Below are 18,846 nucleotides of genomic sequence, written 5' to 3'. Positions count from 1 at the left end.
CTTTCTAGGGTTTTGCATTTTATCATTGAATTGCAGTGAATAGTCAATAGATTTAACTTTCTTACCAACCTAAAGCTTAGTGAGATATTGGAGGATAAGAGTTGTCTTCTTCCTTGATAATACAGCCCACACACATTATACACCTGCAAATTTACAGTGGTGATTAGGAGTACTTCCAGAGTTTAGTGAATAAATCTTTGGAGACAGACTCATCCTCTTTTGTAAATTCAATATGGCTGTAACTACTTGACCAGTTTAATCTTTATATCTTTTTCCCCCATTCTTTTCCCGGGTGTCACTCCTAAGAAAGCTTGCCCCAGCAGAAGTGGGTGTTGCTTTCTTTGTGAGTCATTTAAGAGACTGTGTAGGAGTGAAGAAGTGGCTTTCGCTCATGCTCCATTATGCCAAATAATAAAGGGAGGTTGTTTCCCTCTTCTGGGTCTGAATGAACCCAGCAGATGCATACACACTGTCTTCTGTCTGAGGTATAGACTAGTGAAGAGGGTCTTTATTCTCTGACCTCACCAAGCTCAAGACTGGCTCAAGACAGTTCTTTCGTACCATTTCCCAGTCTGTGGGATATACCTTGGAGTGATCCTGTTGAGCTCAGTGTTCCTAATACAAGGCCTATTTTTTTTTTTACCTTCATGTTATTGTAAAGGGTTCGTCAAGCATTCAGCATTTGGAGTAGAAGAGTGTTCCACTTCCCTGGTAGATAGAAACTACAACAGTTTCTCTTTCACTCACAGGAAGAAATTAAGTTCATAGACATTATGGGTGATAGGCAATATCCTCCTCTTGGATAGCTTCTTTTTCTCTAGGGTTGAAACTGTATTACGCTGGTGAGAAGGAATTGGTGCTTCTCAAATGATGGTGTGCAGAACTGATGCTATTTGTTAGAGTTCACCTCTGGCCTTCTAGAGCATGACCAAGGTCAATATATTCTGTCTAGGCACCAGAAAGCAATGGCATCACGTGTTTTTACCTCAATGTCTTATGGCTAATCGTGGAGAAAAAGGATATTCCTTATCTGCCCTGCAGATAAGGGTCATGACTATTCCAGGACAATATCACTGTAAGGCGCAGATAGCCATTTGAGCTCTCTGCAGTGGTGAGTGGTGTGCTTTAGGAAGAAGATGAAGCTATATTAGATAGTTGTCAGGGCTGGTCTACATAGTCTTTCTGCTTCTTTTAGAGGGTTCTGTTGTGGCATGGTTGATAAGCAAGATATCCATAAAATATTACATGATATAAACAGCCCGGAAGATGCACTCAATTGTTCTCTCACTGGGAAATCATCAGGATCTGGATTGAGTATTAATCCTGTTGCTCCATACCTCCAAGCTGGCAAGCTTCCTCACCAGACTTTTGATACCCAGCAACTGGTGGCTGCTGAAAAAAGTCTTTTTAAATCTTCTTCTGTACATTTTGCTAATACAAATATTCCGTGACCAACTTGTTCATGAGGGAAGATACCAAGTGCTTCATCTGGTTCTCTATATACTACCTCTGCTAGGTTCCTATTGCCTTAATTTTGCAACCGTGTAGTTTTCTATTACTTCCCTATGTGTGCTGCCTAATACCCAAGCTTAGGTGGTACAAGGCAATGATTTACCTGATCATCTTTTACCAAATGACAGTATTTGGGTTGTCATACTAGTCTAGATGTCTAAATGCCCCCCACTCCTCCTTCCTTCTTCCGTTGTATGTGAATGCATACCAGGTATTATCAGCTTTCTTTAAATGTATGTGCTGTTTTGCATATCCAGGCTCACTTCATCAGCTGTCATAAGGTCTTCCATATTTCAATACAGTAAAAACCTGACTAGTGAAAGTCCTGAGCAATTTGGTCTGTTTTGACCTAAGGGAGTTGGGCAGTCAGAATAGATGGTTGTGAGACATCCCTTCAAACCTCAACTACTTTGCAGCTCTGTGAACTTAAAATCCCGTGTTAGTACTTGTTTCTGTAACATGCTGTGAGGTGACAATAGAGAATAATAAAAATTTTTAATCTCATTACACATTATTTCTTTGAAAATACAGCTAGGTCAGATGCCATTTCAGGAATACTGTCCTCCAATCACCCCTTGATGTAGCTAAAATACTTTTCTCCTACAGTCCTGGAAGGCTACTGCTTACCAGCAATTTCCAGTGGGATCTGTACTGACATATTCCTGAAGAACAGAGAAGAGATATTACCTTTTTAGTAATTAGAAGGCATAGAAAAGAAGGTACCATCTCTCTTCCAAATCCCTCAGCAATAGTGCTTATGACTATTGCTGAAATCCAAAGAGATAAATTGCATCTCTTCTCCTTAATTGCTATTGTTTTTTTTCAGGGCAGTGTCTTCCTAGTGAAGGAAGTTTTTATTAGCTCTAAGTGTGGGACTGATTACTCACCTGGCAGTGAATGAGGCTCTGTAAGATGTAATCAGAGTAAGCTGAATGGCTTTCCCTGGTTCAGGCTGCAGTTACAGACCCTGCAATGCTCAGGGAATAAGAGAGGGCTGTGGCTCTCTTTGACCTCATCAGACATAGAGATACAAACACTCGGGAATGGCCTGACGTGTGCTGCAGATTCTAACATCTTCCTTTTCCATGCTTTTAGTGCATGAACGCATAGAGCTGGATCCTGGCTGGTGAGTAAGGACAGTTCCTGGAGGAGAGGTATTGGCTTTTACTCATGTAACAAGCATCTGGTGGAAATTTTCTGCAAAGGGATTGCATTTAGAAACAAGAGACTAAATTGCATTATTTCTGTGCTTGACACCCAGATAAGGTATCAGTGCTAGTGTTTGACACTGTGTTTGGCCCTCTTCTTGCTGGGAAGGGGGGGTTGTATTGGGGTTGTACTCTCTCAGTTGATACAGTGCTCAGCACATTTGTGTACTGTTGGAAGCTGGTTATTGATGGTGGATTTTCTGGATTCAGAAATCAGCCAGGAGATGAACTGAAGGGTCTATTCACCTGTTTCCACTTAGGTTATGAAAAGACTGCTAGCTGGGAATAACTTTGGATCTTCATTGACTTACAGTGGATTTCAACTGGTGGCTTGGAGGCTTCATACTGTTCAGCAGTGTCTTTTTTATAACAAATCTGAGATAACGAGCATGGAAGCTATTTATTGCATACACTCTTTCACAGATTTAAAAATAGTAGAGATTTTAAACATTATTTACTAGTAAATTTTAAACCATTATTTGTTAGTACCAAAAAGATCACACCTTTTTCCTCCACCCTCTGTGTTTTCTGTTTTTCTGGGTGTGAGCTTATGCATATAATGTTAACACATTAATCAAAAGAAAAAGCAAACCATTTTTGTTTTCTGTGTTTGAGTGCTGGTAATTTTAGTGGCCTGGCCCTAGTCCATTCAATGAAGAGAGACATCTGCTGAATTCAGTGGGTATGAGGTCCTGTGATTATGCACTTGGGCCTGCATCTGCATAGATTCTGCTGCAGGCTGCTGGTCTACATTTAGACAATCACACAAGAAAATTTAGCATTTTGAAAGATGCAGAATGCAGCTGTTTCCCGTCATTATGTTTCACATTTACTGAAGTCAGCAGTTACTCTTTTCCAAGCAGTGCCTTTCAACAATAAACAAGGCAAATGCTTCCAATAGAACCTCTTGATGACTTCTGTTTAATTTAAATATATCTATTGCAGCAGCGAATACAGCAATAACATGGAATATAAAACCCATTAACACATACTCTAAAAGTTATATGTAAGTGTAAGGAGAGAAGCATATATTTAAGAAAGGAGAGGAAAAGAAGATGCGTTTCTTCTTCTCATTACTCATTGCTGTGTTTAGGATGATTATTGTAAACTGGAGGAGCATGCACTGTGTATTTTTATGTGTAATAAATGGAGTTCTCACTTTTCAGGCACACTGGAACTCCATCCTAATTGGAATTGGAGTGAGCGAATCAATAATTAGTTGATACTTACACCAAATCTAGAGGCATGCTTAGTGCACTATAGATAGCAAGTAAGTTTCAAGACAATGGTCTTTATTTTCAAATCAGTAGACAGTTCAGGGAGATGAGTGTTTAGAACAGGAGACTGTGAGTGGTTCCTTGGCAAAGAGACCTACTGAAGCACAAATCTTAACACCTGACAGCACCAGGTGGCTAACCAGAACTGTGCCAGCCTTTCTTGAGGAGTCTCTCCCTTGATGCTGGGAAGTGGCTGTGTGAGAGATAGTGTGCAGGGATTTTTCTAGATCTAAATAAGAAGACTCAAAAACAAATGTTGTAATAAAATAGACATTGTAAAGAGATAACAAAAAGAAGAATATAGATAATGAGTAAATTTTCTGTCAGTGCAGAGGCTTGGAGTCCTGCTTTCATGCTCCATCAAATGGACATTGGATATCATCCACCGTGAATGGATTTTCCTCCTCCTTCCCATGCTGTAGTGCCTTTAATTTTGTGTAGCAAACAGAATCACTTGTCTTTTCCTGATGGGTTAGGGTATTATTTCTGTTGTAACACCCCAAACACAGGTTGGCACAGGGCACTCCAGCAGGCCCTTGAAGTGACTGCTGCTGCTGCTGTATGGGCTTCTGAAGCCCCAGGTACAAGGATCAACACAAGAGACATGGTCTGGTCAAGTTCACTGACTCCTTGAATATGATGTTTTCTGCAAGGCTCCCAATACAGAACTGAGTTCCAAACTAATGCTATCTAAATCCTGTAATAAACCTAGATTTGATAGCTATAATCAGTACTGAGAAAGACAGTGAAGAGTTTTATCCCTCCTCCTTGCTCTATTTTTCAAGAACAGGTGTACATTCTCAGGAATGTTGGCGAGGTGTGTAACATTACATGATACAGATTCAGTGGTGAAATGCTAATAATTCTCCTTGGACCTTCCAACAAAGAGGTACCATGATACTGACAATACAATAACTGGGCAACTGGGTGGAGCCTGCTAGAGGTCTCTTTTAATGCAGAAAATGTCACCTCTTGATTTTTCCGGGAAACTGTGTGCCTTGCAGGTGGATGTAATATGGCATTTGTGCTTTGGGATGCTGTGATGCAGCACAAAGAGTGTTGGCATATGGCAGTAATAAGTGCCAGATGTAACCAGGTAAATGAATATTCCTTCCCCACCAAGTCTGCAGGAGCTGCTGCTTCTTCTTCAGAGCTCAGGTGGTGGCCTCTGAGACCAGTGATGTAGGATGTCTTCCCTGCTATGACCTGACACCCCAGCCTGCTGTGAGCAGGGGAGGGCTCAGGCAGTGGCACAGTGTCTTTCTTCCTGCCTCATGTAAGATTGAAAAGTGGGGATGGGGAGTTTTCCTCTGTGTATCTTTGCCTCTTGTTCTACAGCCTCTGACACTTTCCAGAGTAGGCTGGACAGGAATAAGCACTGCTGACAGTGTGAGTCTGTGGGGTTTGAAGAAGGGACCCTCTTCTTCTCCCTCCACCTTTGCCTGACTAGGCTAGTCACAGCATTCTGTGGCTCCAGCTTCACCTCTTCAGATTGCTCTGAGAGGAATATTAACTTTCTCTAATAACTCTGTCAGACATATCGAGGGATTTGTTTTATTAATTCCAAGACTGGGTAAAGCAAATAGATTATAACTTGAGCGTTTCATAGGCTTAACAAACCCTTCTCTGCTTACTTGTCACTTTTTCCCCCCCCCAAATCTCTTGGTGTTAACTCCTTTTTCTGTTCTTTGTGTTACTGTTTATTGAATATTCTCACTGATGTGTATGTCATAGGAAATATGCCCAAAGTTCATTTCTATCCATCATTTTTTAGATGATAAGAAAGGAATAGAGGCAACACAATTTGCAATGGATTTGGCAGTAGTAAATGCCTTTTGTAGCTGTCATGGTGATGTTCTGAGAACAGGACAAAGCTGAAAATACTTAGCATTTGTGCAGGTTCTTCCTCAACAGGAGGAAAGGTACTTTCTTTCTGTGGCATAAAGTGGGTAATGCCTAGGTTTCCAGTCTCTGTGTCAGCCTTGCAGGTGATGTGGATAAGGTTGAAACACCATGGGCCTGGTTTCAGTGCCCTGAGCAGATTGCAGATTCACTGCCAGCGGTGAAACTAGTTTTAGCTTCTTGGGTTATATGGTTAGTTCACTTTTTGGTGTAAGTTACAAGACTGCTCAAAAATAGGTTAATTTTCATGGTGGTCATCTTAAGAAAGTCCACTGTTGTGCATCAGCATCATCAAGCTCTTGATTGTCTTTATGTCCTGATAACCTTCTAGCAGTACTGCTTTTGCTGGATCCGAGAGGTCAGAGAAGAAGTAGCTATGTTGGTGAATCCAGAGAAGGCATTCCTGGAAGGGAGAGTATTTAATTTAGAGACATTCATCCAGTTGCCATCCTTTCCTGATGCCTATATCAATTAAAACAAGAAGACCATTGGAAAGAACCTGACTCCTGTATCTCAAAGATCTCTTGTGTGAGTCACCTCCAGCTTACAAGAATAAGTCTTGCTATGACGTGATGCAGCCACTGAAATGTCACATTAATTGATTTAGTTCTTGCTAAAGTCAAGAGAAAATTTGGCTTGTAATGGGAAGATAGTTTCAACTGTAATTAAAACATGAGGAAGCAACTGCCCATGGGAATGTAACTCTTTTGCAAATAGTTTTTGAAAGGCTTTTCAAAGTGTGTGAGACTTTCTCACCATGAACAGAAATCTGAATGAGCTATATATTGTAGCTAAAGGGTGGAAATTCATTTAGTTCCTTTTTTCTTTCTCCTTTGAGTGGCCACTTAGGTGGAAAATCTTTGTGATTTCCAGTATGTAACACAATGAACCATATGGCCAGTTTGCTGTTTGCATGGAACACTGAATGACAAATGGTAGTGCTTGTGGAGGAGACAGTGTACTGTGTGTGTGCCTAATGTGGGCACATGCTATCAAGAGTGCCCATGCTATTCTGTAACATACTTTGTTTGTTCTCTGGACATAGGAGCTAGAGCTTGTCCTTGGCCCAAGCATTTCAAGTGAATTCTAGCAGATAAATGCTCTTTATATGACTGCTAAACAAAAAGAGAAGAAGGGGTCTGGATCTGCACCAGCCTCTGGTGAGGAACAAGGACTGCCAGAGCGGTAAGATGCTCCTAGGCTGATTTGTTCAAACACAGTCTGCATTTCTTATTCATAAACTTCTCAGTCCATGTTTCTGATGAGAATAATAGCTTTGTTCTCATTGGAGTTTTGGTCAGATTGGTACTTAGGAGAGGCAAGGACTTTCGATGGGTTTAGACCTGTGCTAAAATATGCTAGTTATACAGATGGCCTGGTACAACTAAATCCAGGATAAACTTCAACACTGGTCTTGATGTGGATAACTTTGGTGTCTTTTCACTATAGGTAAAGTACAGCTGCCATCTGCAGAGGGTATTGATGGACCAGCACTCTTCAGTTTAGAAAAGAGGTGGCTAGAGCAGGCGGTGAGGTAGATATTTATAATCAGGAATGCTGTGGTGATGCTGAATAGAGAATGCTTATTCATGTATTTTATAAAGCAACAGTTTGGGGATGCCCAGTTGCAGGTTTTAAATGAACAAAGAAAAGCAGTTGCACACCACATCAATTCTAGTTACAGAAGAGACTCAACAAATTCAAGTTTCACTTGAGGGAAAAGTTCATCAAGGTGTGATCAGCATTTTGGTCATGATGCAACCTCCACCAGTCTCATTGCTGGAAGTTATCGATAATGATACTGTGATTTTTCTTAGTTCCTTTGACTCTTCCCTGAGTGCCTGTGCATGGTTGCTGTCAGAGGCTTGGCTTTGGTATCTGCCCTGCTCCATTACTGAAGCTGCTGACTTATGATGCCTGGCAGATGCTACTAACAGGATTGTCTGGGTAGAGTGTGTTTTGAATTAAAATAATAAAATCATAGAAAAAGGTCACAAGGACCAACTATTCTTTCCAAGACAGGATCAGGTGAATCTGAAAAATTAATAAGAAATACTTGTGTAGTCTTTTCTTAATAATCTTCAATGCTTTTGGCAAGCTCTCAGTAGCCAAAGTTCTCCAGAGCCTCACTACCCTGTTCCTACCAAATTTTTCGGACATTAACCCAAAACTTCTCTTTCATCATGATAAGTTTCTTCTCATTCTGTCTATGGTGAATATGAAGGACACTTTTTTTTCTGCTTGCATCTGCCCTTCAGAAGTTATACAGTAATCTATCTTTGTGTTCCCCACAAGACTGGGAGCATAACTGGCTGCATGTAGATGCATGAGGGTGTTGTGCAAAATAGCAGGGAGCAAATCCTCTATTTTGTCCAGTGCCCAGACACCTAGGATGAAACATAAAGAAGTTTTATCCTGGAGTGCTCAGGCACTCTATCTAGGCAGCTTAAGTAAAGATCAGCAGATTGTTTGGAGGGCACTGAATAATTAAATTCCAGTTGGATTTTTGCTAGTAGTGGGCTACAGAACTATTGACTTTCCCCCCAGCAATGTAGCCAGGGCCCTGCGGAATGTACATGAGCATATTTGTTGGGATGTGTGGGAGAGGATGGTACTTTCACTGAAAGCTGTGAAATCAGCAAGCATACTTTATCTAAGAATAGTAATGATGCAGAGTTAATTAGAGGGATTATTAGGAATTCATTTCTCTAAGATTTTTTTTCTTACTGTAGCTAAATAACTCTGCGCATTGGTTTCTGAAAGCAGCAAGCATACTTAATCAATCCATACCATGTTGATATGAAAGCCCTTGTCTCTATGGCCACGCAACTGTAGTGAAACCATAGTGGTTTGCAAATGTCTCCCCAGCTAGCTTGAGCACACACTCTGCCTGAGCATCTTGGTTACCTGAGAGGACAAAGCTTAAGGCAAAGGGTTGATTTTGTTTAGTAGATAAACGCTCCACTCAAATATCCTATGCTTTAGAGGGTGACGTACTCAGGCATAGGTCAGTCGACCTCACATTTGACCCCATGGAGAGGGCAGGCTGCCCACAACATTAATGTGCATGGTATGGAGGAAAGCATTAGAGGCCTCAAATCACTGTAATTCAGATAAGATTTGAAATCAGATAAGTTTTGAAATCAAATCCCTTCACCTCATGTAAATCATGAGTGCTTTAAAATCACACAGCACTTTTAGTAGACTCAGCCAAGTTTCATTCTGCCTCTTTAAGTAGTTCTTGTTGTTCTATCTCTGACATGCTAAACTGCTGTGTGGCGTTCCTATAAGCTGTTAAACATCTGTCTCTTTCACTTCAGAGCTGGCTGCTTTTCAGTACTGGATGAATGATTCCTATATTCACAGCTAATAAGTGCTTTGGGATCCCAAGTATTAGCTGTGCAAAGGCACAGTACCACAAATGTATGCAATTCTATGCAACGTATCAAGTGAATACTATTCCCAAGAGGCTGGCAGCCTAAGAGATCCCATAGGACAAAGAACACAGAGAAATGTAATTGATTGTAATGAACTTGTTTGTGTATGTGTCACCACTTATCTCTACTGAATAAAATCAGAAGTGTTCAACACTCCATTAACACAAATTACAGGGTCCTATTCTTCTGGAGTGAGACAATAAGACCTACACCTGCTTCTTCATGATTCCAGTGTGTTGCTCAGTGACAGACATCATAGGCTGGAGTGGTCTTGGATTTGTTTCAGTATCCTAAACATTTAGCAAATTAAGAGTTTAGCAAATTAATCCCATTGGAATCAGTGGAAGGGTACCAGGGATGTTTCCTACTACCATTGTAAGACAAAAGATGTTAAGGAAATATGAAGGAGGAAAATTGTGACACTCTTAAAGTAATTTTCAATTATTTTATGGATTCAATGGAGCCAATATTTTAACTTAGTTAACCATAAATACAACAATTTCAAAGTGCCTGTGTCGAGGGATGTGCTAATGCTTGGAGCTGATCTCATTACTGAGCCCATCTTTACCCAAGCAAATTGTTGTTAGGTGTTTATACAATAGAAATGCTATTTGTTTTTGAGTTGCTGTAACCCTTCCTGATGGTTTTCAGTCACTGTGTACTGAAGAGAAAGGGGAAGACTCTGTAGGAGGTGAAGTAGGATCATATATTTTTCTGTGCCATAACAGACCAGGTTAGGATGGAACGAGACCACTTGCCAAATCAGCATCTGAAATTAACACTTTATTGGATGAAGTATCAAATTAATGAAGACTTTGCTTTTGCCAGTTTGAGGAGTTTCCAGCTGAGTCAAAATGCAGCTCTTCATATTATTAAAATGTTCCACCAGAGCTCAGTTAAGAGGAAATCACCCAGTTCTGAGTCACCAACATCTCTTACTACCACATTTCAGGAGTCCAGGCTGGCTCATCATGTATCTTTTGAATCATTTCACTGACTGCCACAAATGCATCAATCTATGGTCTCAACAGTATATATATAGTGTGTGTGTATATATATATATATATATATGTAAGTCAAATTAGGTGACTGAGTTCCCAACCAGTCATGCTTCTGTCAGTGAAATTCTCCCCATATCCATTTTCTGTATTTGCAGAATGGTGAGAACCAAATTTACTTTGGAAAAGCTTTTTGAGGTGTAAATATCTGAATAAGCTTCAGAATATGGTAATTTTTTGTGTCTAAAAGCTGGCTTTCCTCTTATTTGGCTGTGGGTCTCCTATGACAAAAAAATGCCTCTAAGTTTTGTGGCTTTTACCCTCCTCCTCCTCTCCCCAGTTTCTGCCTGCTCCCCGGTCCTCTCCACACACTGGTGTTCAGAGAGAGAGTAACAAGAGGATGCTGGAGGGCAATGCTGGAGAACTTTAGTGCCATTCACTTCTAGGTGCTTATTTCCACTTAGCCTAGGATGCTTCTGCCTGCCAGCTTGTTTGTGACTTGTGAATTCAATCAGTTTAGCTGGCAGAAGACAGGTACCTACAGCACATCAAAGCGGGGGACCAGATTGAATGGACGGCAGAGATGGAAATGAAAGTAGGTATTTTCAAGTCAGGGTGATGAGTATTGTAGGGCTGATGCATGTAGAAAGTTTGTGCTGTCCTTGTCTTCCAGCTGGAGAGAGGTGTGCTCTCATGATATCTTCCCTTTTTTGCTAAACCTTGTGTTAAAAATGTTAGAGTGAAAAATATCTCAGATGTTTCTCATACAGGCATGGAAATGATCTGAGGTATAATAACATTTGCTTTGTTCCTCCTGCTCCCCTTCATCCTCCTCCTTCCTTTCCACCCCACCCAGATGGCTGGGGCTGCACCAGACAAAGGCAGTGGCCCTGCTGATCCCTCTTTCAACACAGCTATTATCATCAAAGAACAAAAGCAAACAGCACTGGCTTGCGGCTCAGCCCTTTACAAAGGAGCAATAAATGGACTCTTGTGTATAGGATAAAGCAAACTCTGCCTTCTCTTATGTTAAGAGGCAGACCTTTCTGTGTTTGAACTGCTCTGAGCTGAAGGAAGTGGAGAAACCTCTATCTACATGGCAGTAAGTCCCATGGTCACTGGATGTTTTTGTTAGCCATGGGTTCTGCATGCTCCCTGTTTAATTGGAATACTCTACCTCCTCAGTCCCTGTGGCAGGGAGGAGGTCTGTGTAGGTGGACGAAGGTAGTAGCACTAATGGAAGAGGAAGGCAGTGCAGTGGGGACATGTTTTAAACAGTCCTATTGTAATCAAACCAGAAAAATGTGAAGAGAATTTGAAAGAACATCTCAGATGACAGGGTCTGAAGGAGAGTCATTGCAGCTCCCCAAATCTGGTCACACTAGCTATATGCCATCTCTGTTGTTTACCTTTCTTGAGGCATTAGGTGTCTCCTAATTGTGGAGCCAGCAGCCACAGGGTATGGTGGGTCCCTTTTGTCTATATATGGAGCTACAGTTTTAATTGTGAACTGAAGTGGAGTCACATTCCACACTGCAGAAGTGTGATGGTGTTTCCCATGGGGAGTTTGATAATAGAAAATGATTTTTCACCCAGGTGGAAAAAAGCTCCCCAAGGAACTGGTCACAGCACCAAGCCTGACAGACCTCAAGGAGTGTTTGGACAATGCTCTCAGGCACATGGTGTGACTCTTGGGGATGGTGCTGTTCAGGGCCAGGAGCTGGACTTGATGATCCTTGTGGGTCCCTTCTAACGCAGAATACTCTGTGCTTTGTGATTCTGTGACTTGCATGGCAGTTTCACTTGTATGCCACAGTGGTATTTATTGTAGAGTCTTTTGTGAAGACTGACTGGTTATATGTAATTTTTTTGTCTTTGCAGTGCTTTCTCTTGTTGTTTTAAACTAAAAAGCAAGTCGTTTTACCATTTGGAAATCAGCATTTGCCAGCAGATACCACATGGGGGGGGTGTCTGCAATACAAGAAACTCCTTCTACATTTAGTATGGGAAGTAACACTAATGACCTGGGCTGCCATGTAGGTAAATACTGTGAAAGTGTCACAGAGATGCAAACAGTGATTTTGTGGTGCACCTAGTGTATACAGGAATTGTGTTGGGTGGAAACTTTCCAAAAAAAGATACAGCAAAAAAAAAAAAAAAAGCTAAGAGTTTAATCAGTCAGGATGGGGGATGCCTGCTTTAGGGACATCGGTACAAAAAGAAAGGTTAAAAATAAATCTTGCTATTACTTGCCATTGAGAAACTACATTTTAGAGATGCTTATGTTAGCTCTTAGCCTTTCATTGTGTCCCTTTTTAACAGCTTCATGACCTGTTTAATTCTCGCACAGTTAAATGTTATTTCAAGCAGTGTATCAGTTACAGCCCACTGCCTCTTCTCTTACTTGCTTAATGTGTTTATCCCTTGCTAACCCTTGGCAAGCTTTTTCCTTTGCCCTTTCTATCTGCTGATCCTTTTTATTCCCCAACCATCCCACAGATGTCCTCCTGGAGCAGACACCCTGGTGAGGCTGCCTGCTGTTCCAGGCCCCTATTGGTAGCCTGGGCTGCAGCTGTGCCTGCTCCACTGTCAGGCGTGCAGGGAGGCTGAGAGGACAACATGGGTCTAGAACTTTTTACCTGCTTAGAACAGATTTTCAAGTGGATGCTGGATCATCAGACACATTTGCAGTACCTTATGATAATCACTTCTACCTCTTCCGAGATACGCGATCATCTCTAAGTGGCACTGATTTTTCCCAAGCAGCACATCAACTTGAGACTGCTCCTAGCAGTGGACTTGTAAAGTCTTTGTCATCATGTTCACATTCTGGAGTGGTGTTTAAGGGTCTGCTCCTTCCTTCTGCCTCCCCATCATCTTCTTTTGATTTCTATCCTCAGTGCGTGTATTGCTACCTGACACTCGTTTTCTTTTCCTACCTAAAAGTAATTACTTTCAGGTGAACTTTCAGTGCTTAGTGTCCTTCCAGGCTTGCAAACCAAGACACTGGTTCTTAGATACAATTATGCGCTAAAAGAGGAAAAGCAGCAAATAATCCACATCAGATCTGCCATATATGTTATTAAAAGCTATGGAATTTAAAGGAACTGATGCCACAGTCCCTCCCCTCTTTGTGCATTGTTTTATTTGGTTTGTTGCCTCCTTAGGAAAGGACAGCTTGATATATGTATGATGTTCCACAGAGACTTTTCCTCAAATGGTTTTGGAACCATTACAAAGTGATAACAGAAAGCAATAGAAAATGATAAACAAAAAGCAGCATGCACAGGAGTCACTCACCACTGAATTGCAAGTGTCTCAGGAGGACAAGTGTCACCATTTTCACAGGAACACAGTGGATTTGGACAGGAGGGTGGAATACTGATGGAAACTGGAGGGAGCATTTGGAGAAGGAGAATACAGCCTTAGACCTTAGTGTGAGGCCAATGCACTCAGTATGTCATGCTCCTAGATTTGTGGCAGAAGTAGTCTGGGATCTGTAGTCCAACTCCTCGGCAGGGTACCAGCTGAGAATGTGATCTATGGACCTGGCCTCCCTGTTTCCTCAAGCAAGTTCTCTTTTTTTTTTTTTTTTTTTTTTTGAGGGTTGTCTTGAAAAGAAAATATTAATCTTATCCTGTGAGATTTCAGGGGATTCTCCTAGTTGGTGTTATGATAAGTGTAGCTATTCAGAGCTCTTGGGATGCTAAAAAAGTTATGAGAAGCATTTTTTTAAAGTACTTCTGTGATTGGTGGGCTATGCCTAAAACAGACTGTACATTCAAATATATACCTTCTCTATTATCAATACTGTGAACTACGTGGTCTTGCTCCTCCCTGTTTAAAGGACTTATTTATTTTGAGATTTATGGGATTGATTCTGAGAAATGGTCTTATGCCACAGAGAGAAAAAGTACCAAATGACATTTGTTTTGAATTTAGCGTCTTGTGAAAAACAACATGTGGGATGTGCAGAGCTCTGGCACACTCCTCCTCCCCCACCTCTACTACTGTCTGCAATGAAGGATGTTTTTTGGGAAATGATAGGCAGAAGAATAAAAAGGAATGGGCTCTCTTCTAGACTTTGGGACTATGTCGTATGTCTTATACCTGGTCATAAATTCACATGGCCCCTTATAAAAGGGGAGCAGGTTCTTTTCTATTTTCCTGGAAACTTGCTTGAATTTATGTGCTACAGAAGCCTTCTGCAGGCAGATTGGTCTTTTTTTCTCTCTTTTGCATTTGTGTGTGTGAAAAATGTAGACTATTTTAACCAATATTCTTACAGGAACTGACATGGCTTGGTTCTATCTGATTCCAGGAACTCTCTCTCCGGACAGATGTGATGGTGGATTCACTTTTACATGCACAGTGGAGAGGGAGCCAGTGCCTCCTCCCTTGCATGGCGGCGTGCTTGGATGCAGATGGGTGGCCTTCAAACAAACCTAATTACTTCTGGTTTTGCATGAAATTGATTTCCATGCAAGGATACTGAGTTGCTGTGTGCATCTCTAATGGCTTTTTTTTCTCTTCTCTTTCTTTCTCTTTCTTTTCTCCCTTCTGCTTGCCATGAACACACCTCGACAGATGTCAATCATATTCCAGGTAAGTGTTACTTTTGCTGAGCTGAAAGGCTGTTCTTTAAGGAGTGCTGGTGGTAAGTTACCAAGGCAGGTCTCATCCTGCTTCCTGCAGGACATCACGAGGTCTGGATTGCACAGTCTTTGCTGAAAGAAGCGCTTCATAGTAGCAAAGGTCACAAACTTCCCTCTTCAGAGACTACATTGTGTTGGTCAGTTAAAGGGATGTTTTCTGAATGAAAATTACATTAAGAATGGTTGCTTGTATTGTTAATTGAACCTGGCATTGAAAACTGCGTTATATACAATTTATTTCTGATATATCTGTGTGTAGTCTGGCATAAAAATCTAGTTTAGTCATTTTCTTTCTCCTACTACAGTATACTCCATTTGCTACTCCCACTGATAACATGTTGAATTTCAGTTCTACTAACAAAGGGGTTTTTTGTTGTTGTTTTATTTTACATTTTTATAAACCTGTGAGTATCTTTCTGGCTGAATTTGAATGTGTGATCGTATTTAGGTATCAAATTTTTATTCCCACCAGGGCACAAATGATTCATGTAAAAGGAAAAATGAATATGTGTTTCACGTACTTGTTTATATGTGGAGTTCTTCCACAACAGTGTATGTTACCACAGAGAACTCCAAACCTCCCTCCTCAGATTGCTGTCTTGTTGTTGACAGCATCAGAGTCCCCCAACTTCAGCTACACGTGTTAGATGAGCTAGACCACTTTACTCTAGTCCACATTCTGTTGCCAATGAAACTTTAGAAACTAATTTTTACCTCACACTTTGCCAGTTCCACCTACTTTATCATTATGTGAAATGGAAATGAGAGCCCAGAAAGCACCCTACATTGCCCTGGCTGGAGTGGGATAATGGGCAAGTCAAAGCTTTTTTCCTTCTCAGATTTCTGCATAACTTTTGCTAAACCTAACCTGGAAAGAGTTGTCTGGATCTGGAATGTGTTCTCTGTTCAATTTGCTTCTTTTCTACACTGGGATAGTAACATCTTGTGCATCACTTCAGAGAGACGTAGGGAGGCCAGTCACTTGGGTATTTTCCTGGCATATTTAGCCTTTTGGCTTCTCTCGTCAGCCCCCTTATTGTTCTGCTGAGAACTTTTGCACTCTGTATGCATCTCAACTGATAGCAGTGGGATTGGAAGCAGCCAAATGGCAAATATTGCCTGGCACGCTTTGGAAAGAAAGGCTCTGTTAACTATGACATTGCAATCTTTTCAGTTACCTACGAGGCTGAAACTGCACCATCTCTGTCCCAGGCTGAGGTGTCCAGGAACTCCTGTTTCCTCTCATCTTGGCAGGATCTTATAGGACATGTGCCAAAGGCTTCGAGTCACAAGTCTCTCCACAACATGCTGAAGATGTTGATGTCTGTGGCAGAGGAGGATGACTGAATTGGGAAGGCATGGCCTTGCTATGCTCTACCAGTAGGACACATGATGTTATGCCAGTAATGAGCGTTGCCTCAAACAACATCACGGACATCTCCTGGTGTGCAGGAGGTGACAGCATCACTGGTTGGGGCCCAAGCAGAGGGGGCACATCCAGTACAGGACTCTACTGCTGTTAGTGTGGGCACTATGGAGCGGTCCATCCTTCTGCTCTCTGACTGTGCTCTTCTGCCCTACTGCCCTGTTATTCTCATAATTTATATACTTGGATGTGCATTTTTTGTTCTCCCCATTGCTCATACACGTGTTCTTCTCAGGACTGCTGTGTGCTTTCTCATGTGGATTTTTAGCCACATGGGGATTTCTAGTCATACGTGAATGCTTTTTCATGTGTTCTCTCAATCATCTGTACGTTTTCAGTCTGACAATTACCCACATACCCGATTACCTCATTCCAAGGCTCTGTCACTGTTTACTCCTAGGCAGTCTCATCCCTCTCATGTCACCCTCGGGGGTGCACTGGCACTGCTGTGGGACTGGGCAGTGACACGGACCTCCAGGGGTGTTTGGGTCTACACTTCTCCTCTGCCAAGCTATGCAGACACTTTCTACCTATTTGGCCATCCAGCTATCTATATTGTGAGGACAGAGCCTCAGGCCCCTATCAGAATGGTTACTTTAACCATCTACTGCTTGAAAGACAGCTTAGGGGTTTTATGTGCTAGTGGTAACTACCCACAGGCAGCAGAAGGGCTGTAAAGAGCGCATTGACTAAATGTATTCATTATTGTTGAATAGACTGGTTCGAACTAATTCCCCACTAAGAGGAAGTAGGTGTGAATAGGCTGGGGCTGGCAGCAGTGGGCACCACAGGGTTCTGCTGGGTGCATTTGTTCCAAGGTGCAAAGATGTTGTTTTTTTAAAAGTAAACAGAAATGTGTAGCATAAGCCTTCCCTGGCTGTGAGGTCTCTGCTTGTGAAGAAGGGCATTCCAGCAACAGGGGCTCATTGCTACACTCATTTCAAGAGCCAACTTGATCCCATCTGGCCTATTCCACAAATAAAAGAAGTTTGCCAGGTGTTAGCCCACCTTTCCTGCAAATGTAATGCCCCGGTTATAGAATAACAACACCACATTTTGAACAGTGCCCTGGAGTTGGGATTGTTGCTGTCTGCACTCGGCTGGGTCACTGACTCGCTGTGTCATGTAGAGGCGAAATAGCTTCTTTCAGTACTTAGGTTCTCCTTTTGGGGTTAGAGCTACAGCCTCATCTCACCTTCACAACATGGTTTGATTGCTTGGGCTGAACATTACGGAGTTTAAGAGCCTTAAACTCAGAGGTTAAGTCCCTGGCTGGAAAGTGGCATGCAGCACACACCAGAATGGATGCCTCTGTCACTTCTGCACAATATCTGCTTCTTTCTTTGCACCTTCTATTCTTTACCAGTGGTGTAGATTCTGAAAGATAAATAGCTGGAAAAAGACAAATAGATCAAAGAGAAAGTTATACGCTCCTGCCTCACTTTTTTTTTTTTTTTTTTTTTTTTTAGTGGAAGAATATATGCAGGAGAAAGAACTAAATATGGTTCCTTGATACTGTGGAGGCTGTTGCTGATACCTGGGGGGATCAAAGTTCAAACAGTGCTTTTCCTATTCATACCATGCTTATTCCTGTTGTGGAGGAGCTCTATAAATGTTTGTGGGGAGGAGGCTAAGAGATTAAGTTCTGGTCATTTGGCTGTCATCATTTTACTGCTGACTAGTGTTTGCATGTAACTGAATGAACAAAACCCAGTAGACATTAGCTAGGTAGTTCCCAGAGGGAAAAAAATAGTCCTGGTTTTCCTGAACAACTCCTTCATAGAGATGCAGAGATTATTGCAAGCGTAAGCATACTAGCACATTTTTGATCCAGATCTTTAATCTTTCAAACTCCATCTTTAAATGCCTCTTTCCCTCCTTCATCTCAGGTCTGCTGTTTTAGTTGGTCTCCCTAACTCCACATCATAGGGTCATTTAAGCAGTACCTGTAGGCTGGCTTCTGCTTCCTTAAAGAAAAACTCTGCTTTTGGGCCATGAAAATGATGTGTTTCAGCCCATTTGAAGGTTCCTATTTGCAGAATGTACTAGGTCAGGGTAGGAGTCCATCTCTGCCATATTGTCAGTGCCATTCATCAGGAGTTTGAAGCCAGTATGTGCGGGCTTAGGTTCTTCTTCATAGGTGCCACCATTATTTTGATTCTTGCATGTCCTTTGCATGGGTACTGTCCCCTAATGGGAATTTCTGGCACTGTAATGTGAGTGTTTTTTAGTTCCATGCCAACCTATTTGCAAAAATATGGCAGTAGTAATCACTGGGGTGAGAGCAAGAATTCCTCTATTCCAGAAGTGTCTTTTTATGAAAGTAGATGCTTTGGAGGAAGTTTAAGAAACTATGATAGCATAGGTCTTGTCCCAATACCTTGGTGGTTTCTGGTAATTACTGTTTTAAGGACTTTCTAACCTAATTCTG

General features: G+C 41.6%; 1 protein-coding gene across 28 annotated transcripts in view; it reads left to right on the top strand.

Annotated features, from left to right (window-relative positions):
• The window catches only part of NRXN3 (neurexin 3), a 985,201-nt gene that overhangs the window by 73,224 nt on the left and 893,131 nt on the right, over positions 1–18,846 (top strand). For 20 of the 28 annotated variants that reach the window (XM_048307861.1, XM_048307848.1, XM_048307847.1 and 17 more), the window contains exon 3: positions 14,922–14,939. The exons of the other annotated variants lie outside the window; for them this stretch is intronic. In XM_048307861.1, the coding sequence (XP_048163818.1) occupies positions 14,922–14,939 (18 nt within the window). The remainder of the gene's footprint in view (positions 1–14,921; positions 14,940–18,846) is intronic. 28 annotated transcript variants of the gene reach the window in all.

Source organism: Corvus hawaiiensis, chromosome 6 (assembly GCF_020740725.1).
Source record: "Corvus hawaiiensis isolate bCorHaw1 chromosome 6, bCorHaw1.pri.cur, whole genome shotgun sequence".
In the NCBI taxonomy this organism is placed as follows: domain Eukaryota; kingdom Metazoa; phylum Chordata; class Aves; order Passeriformes; family Corvidae; genus Corvus; species Corvus hawaiiensis.
The sequence above is the reverse complement of the archived record's forward strand: the minus strand, read 5'-3'. Positions and strand labels throughout refer to the sequence as shown.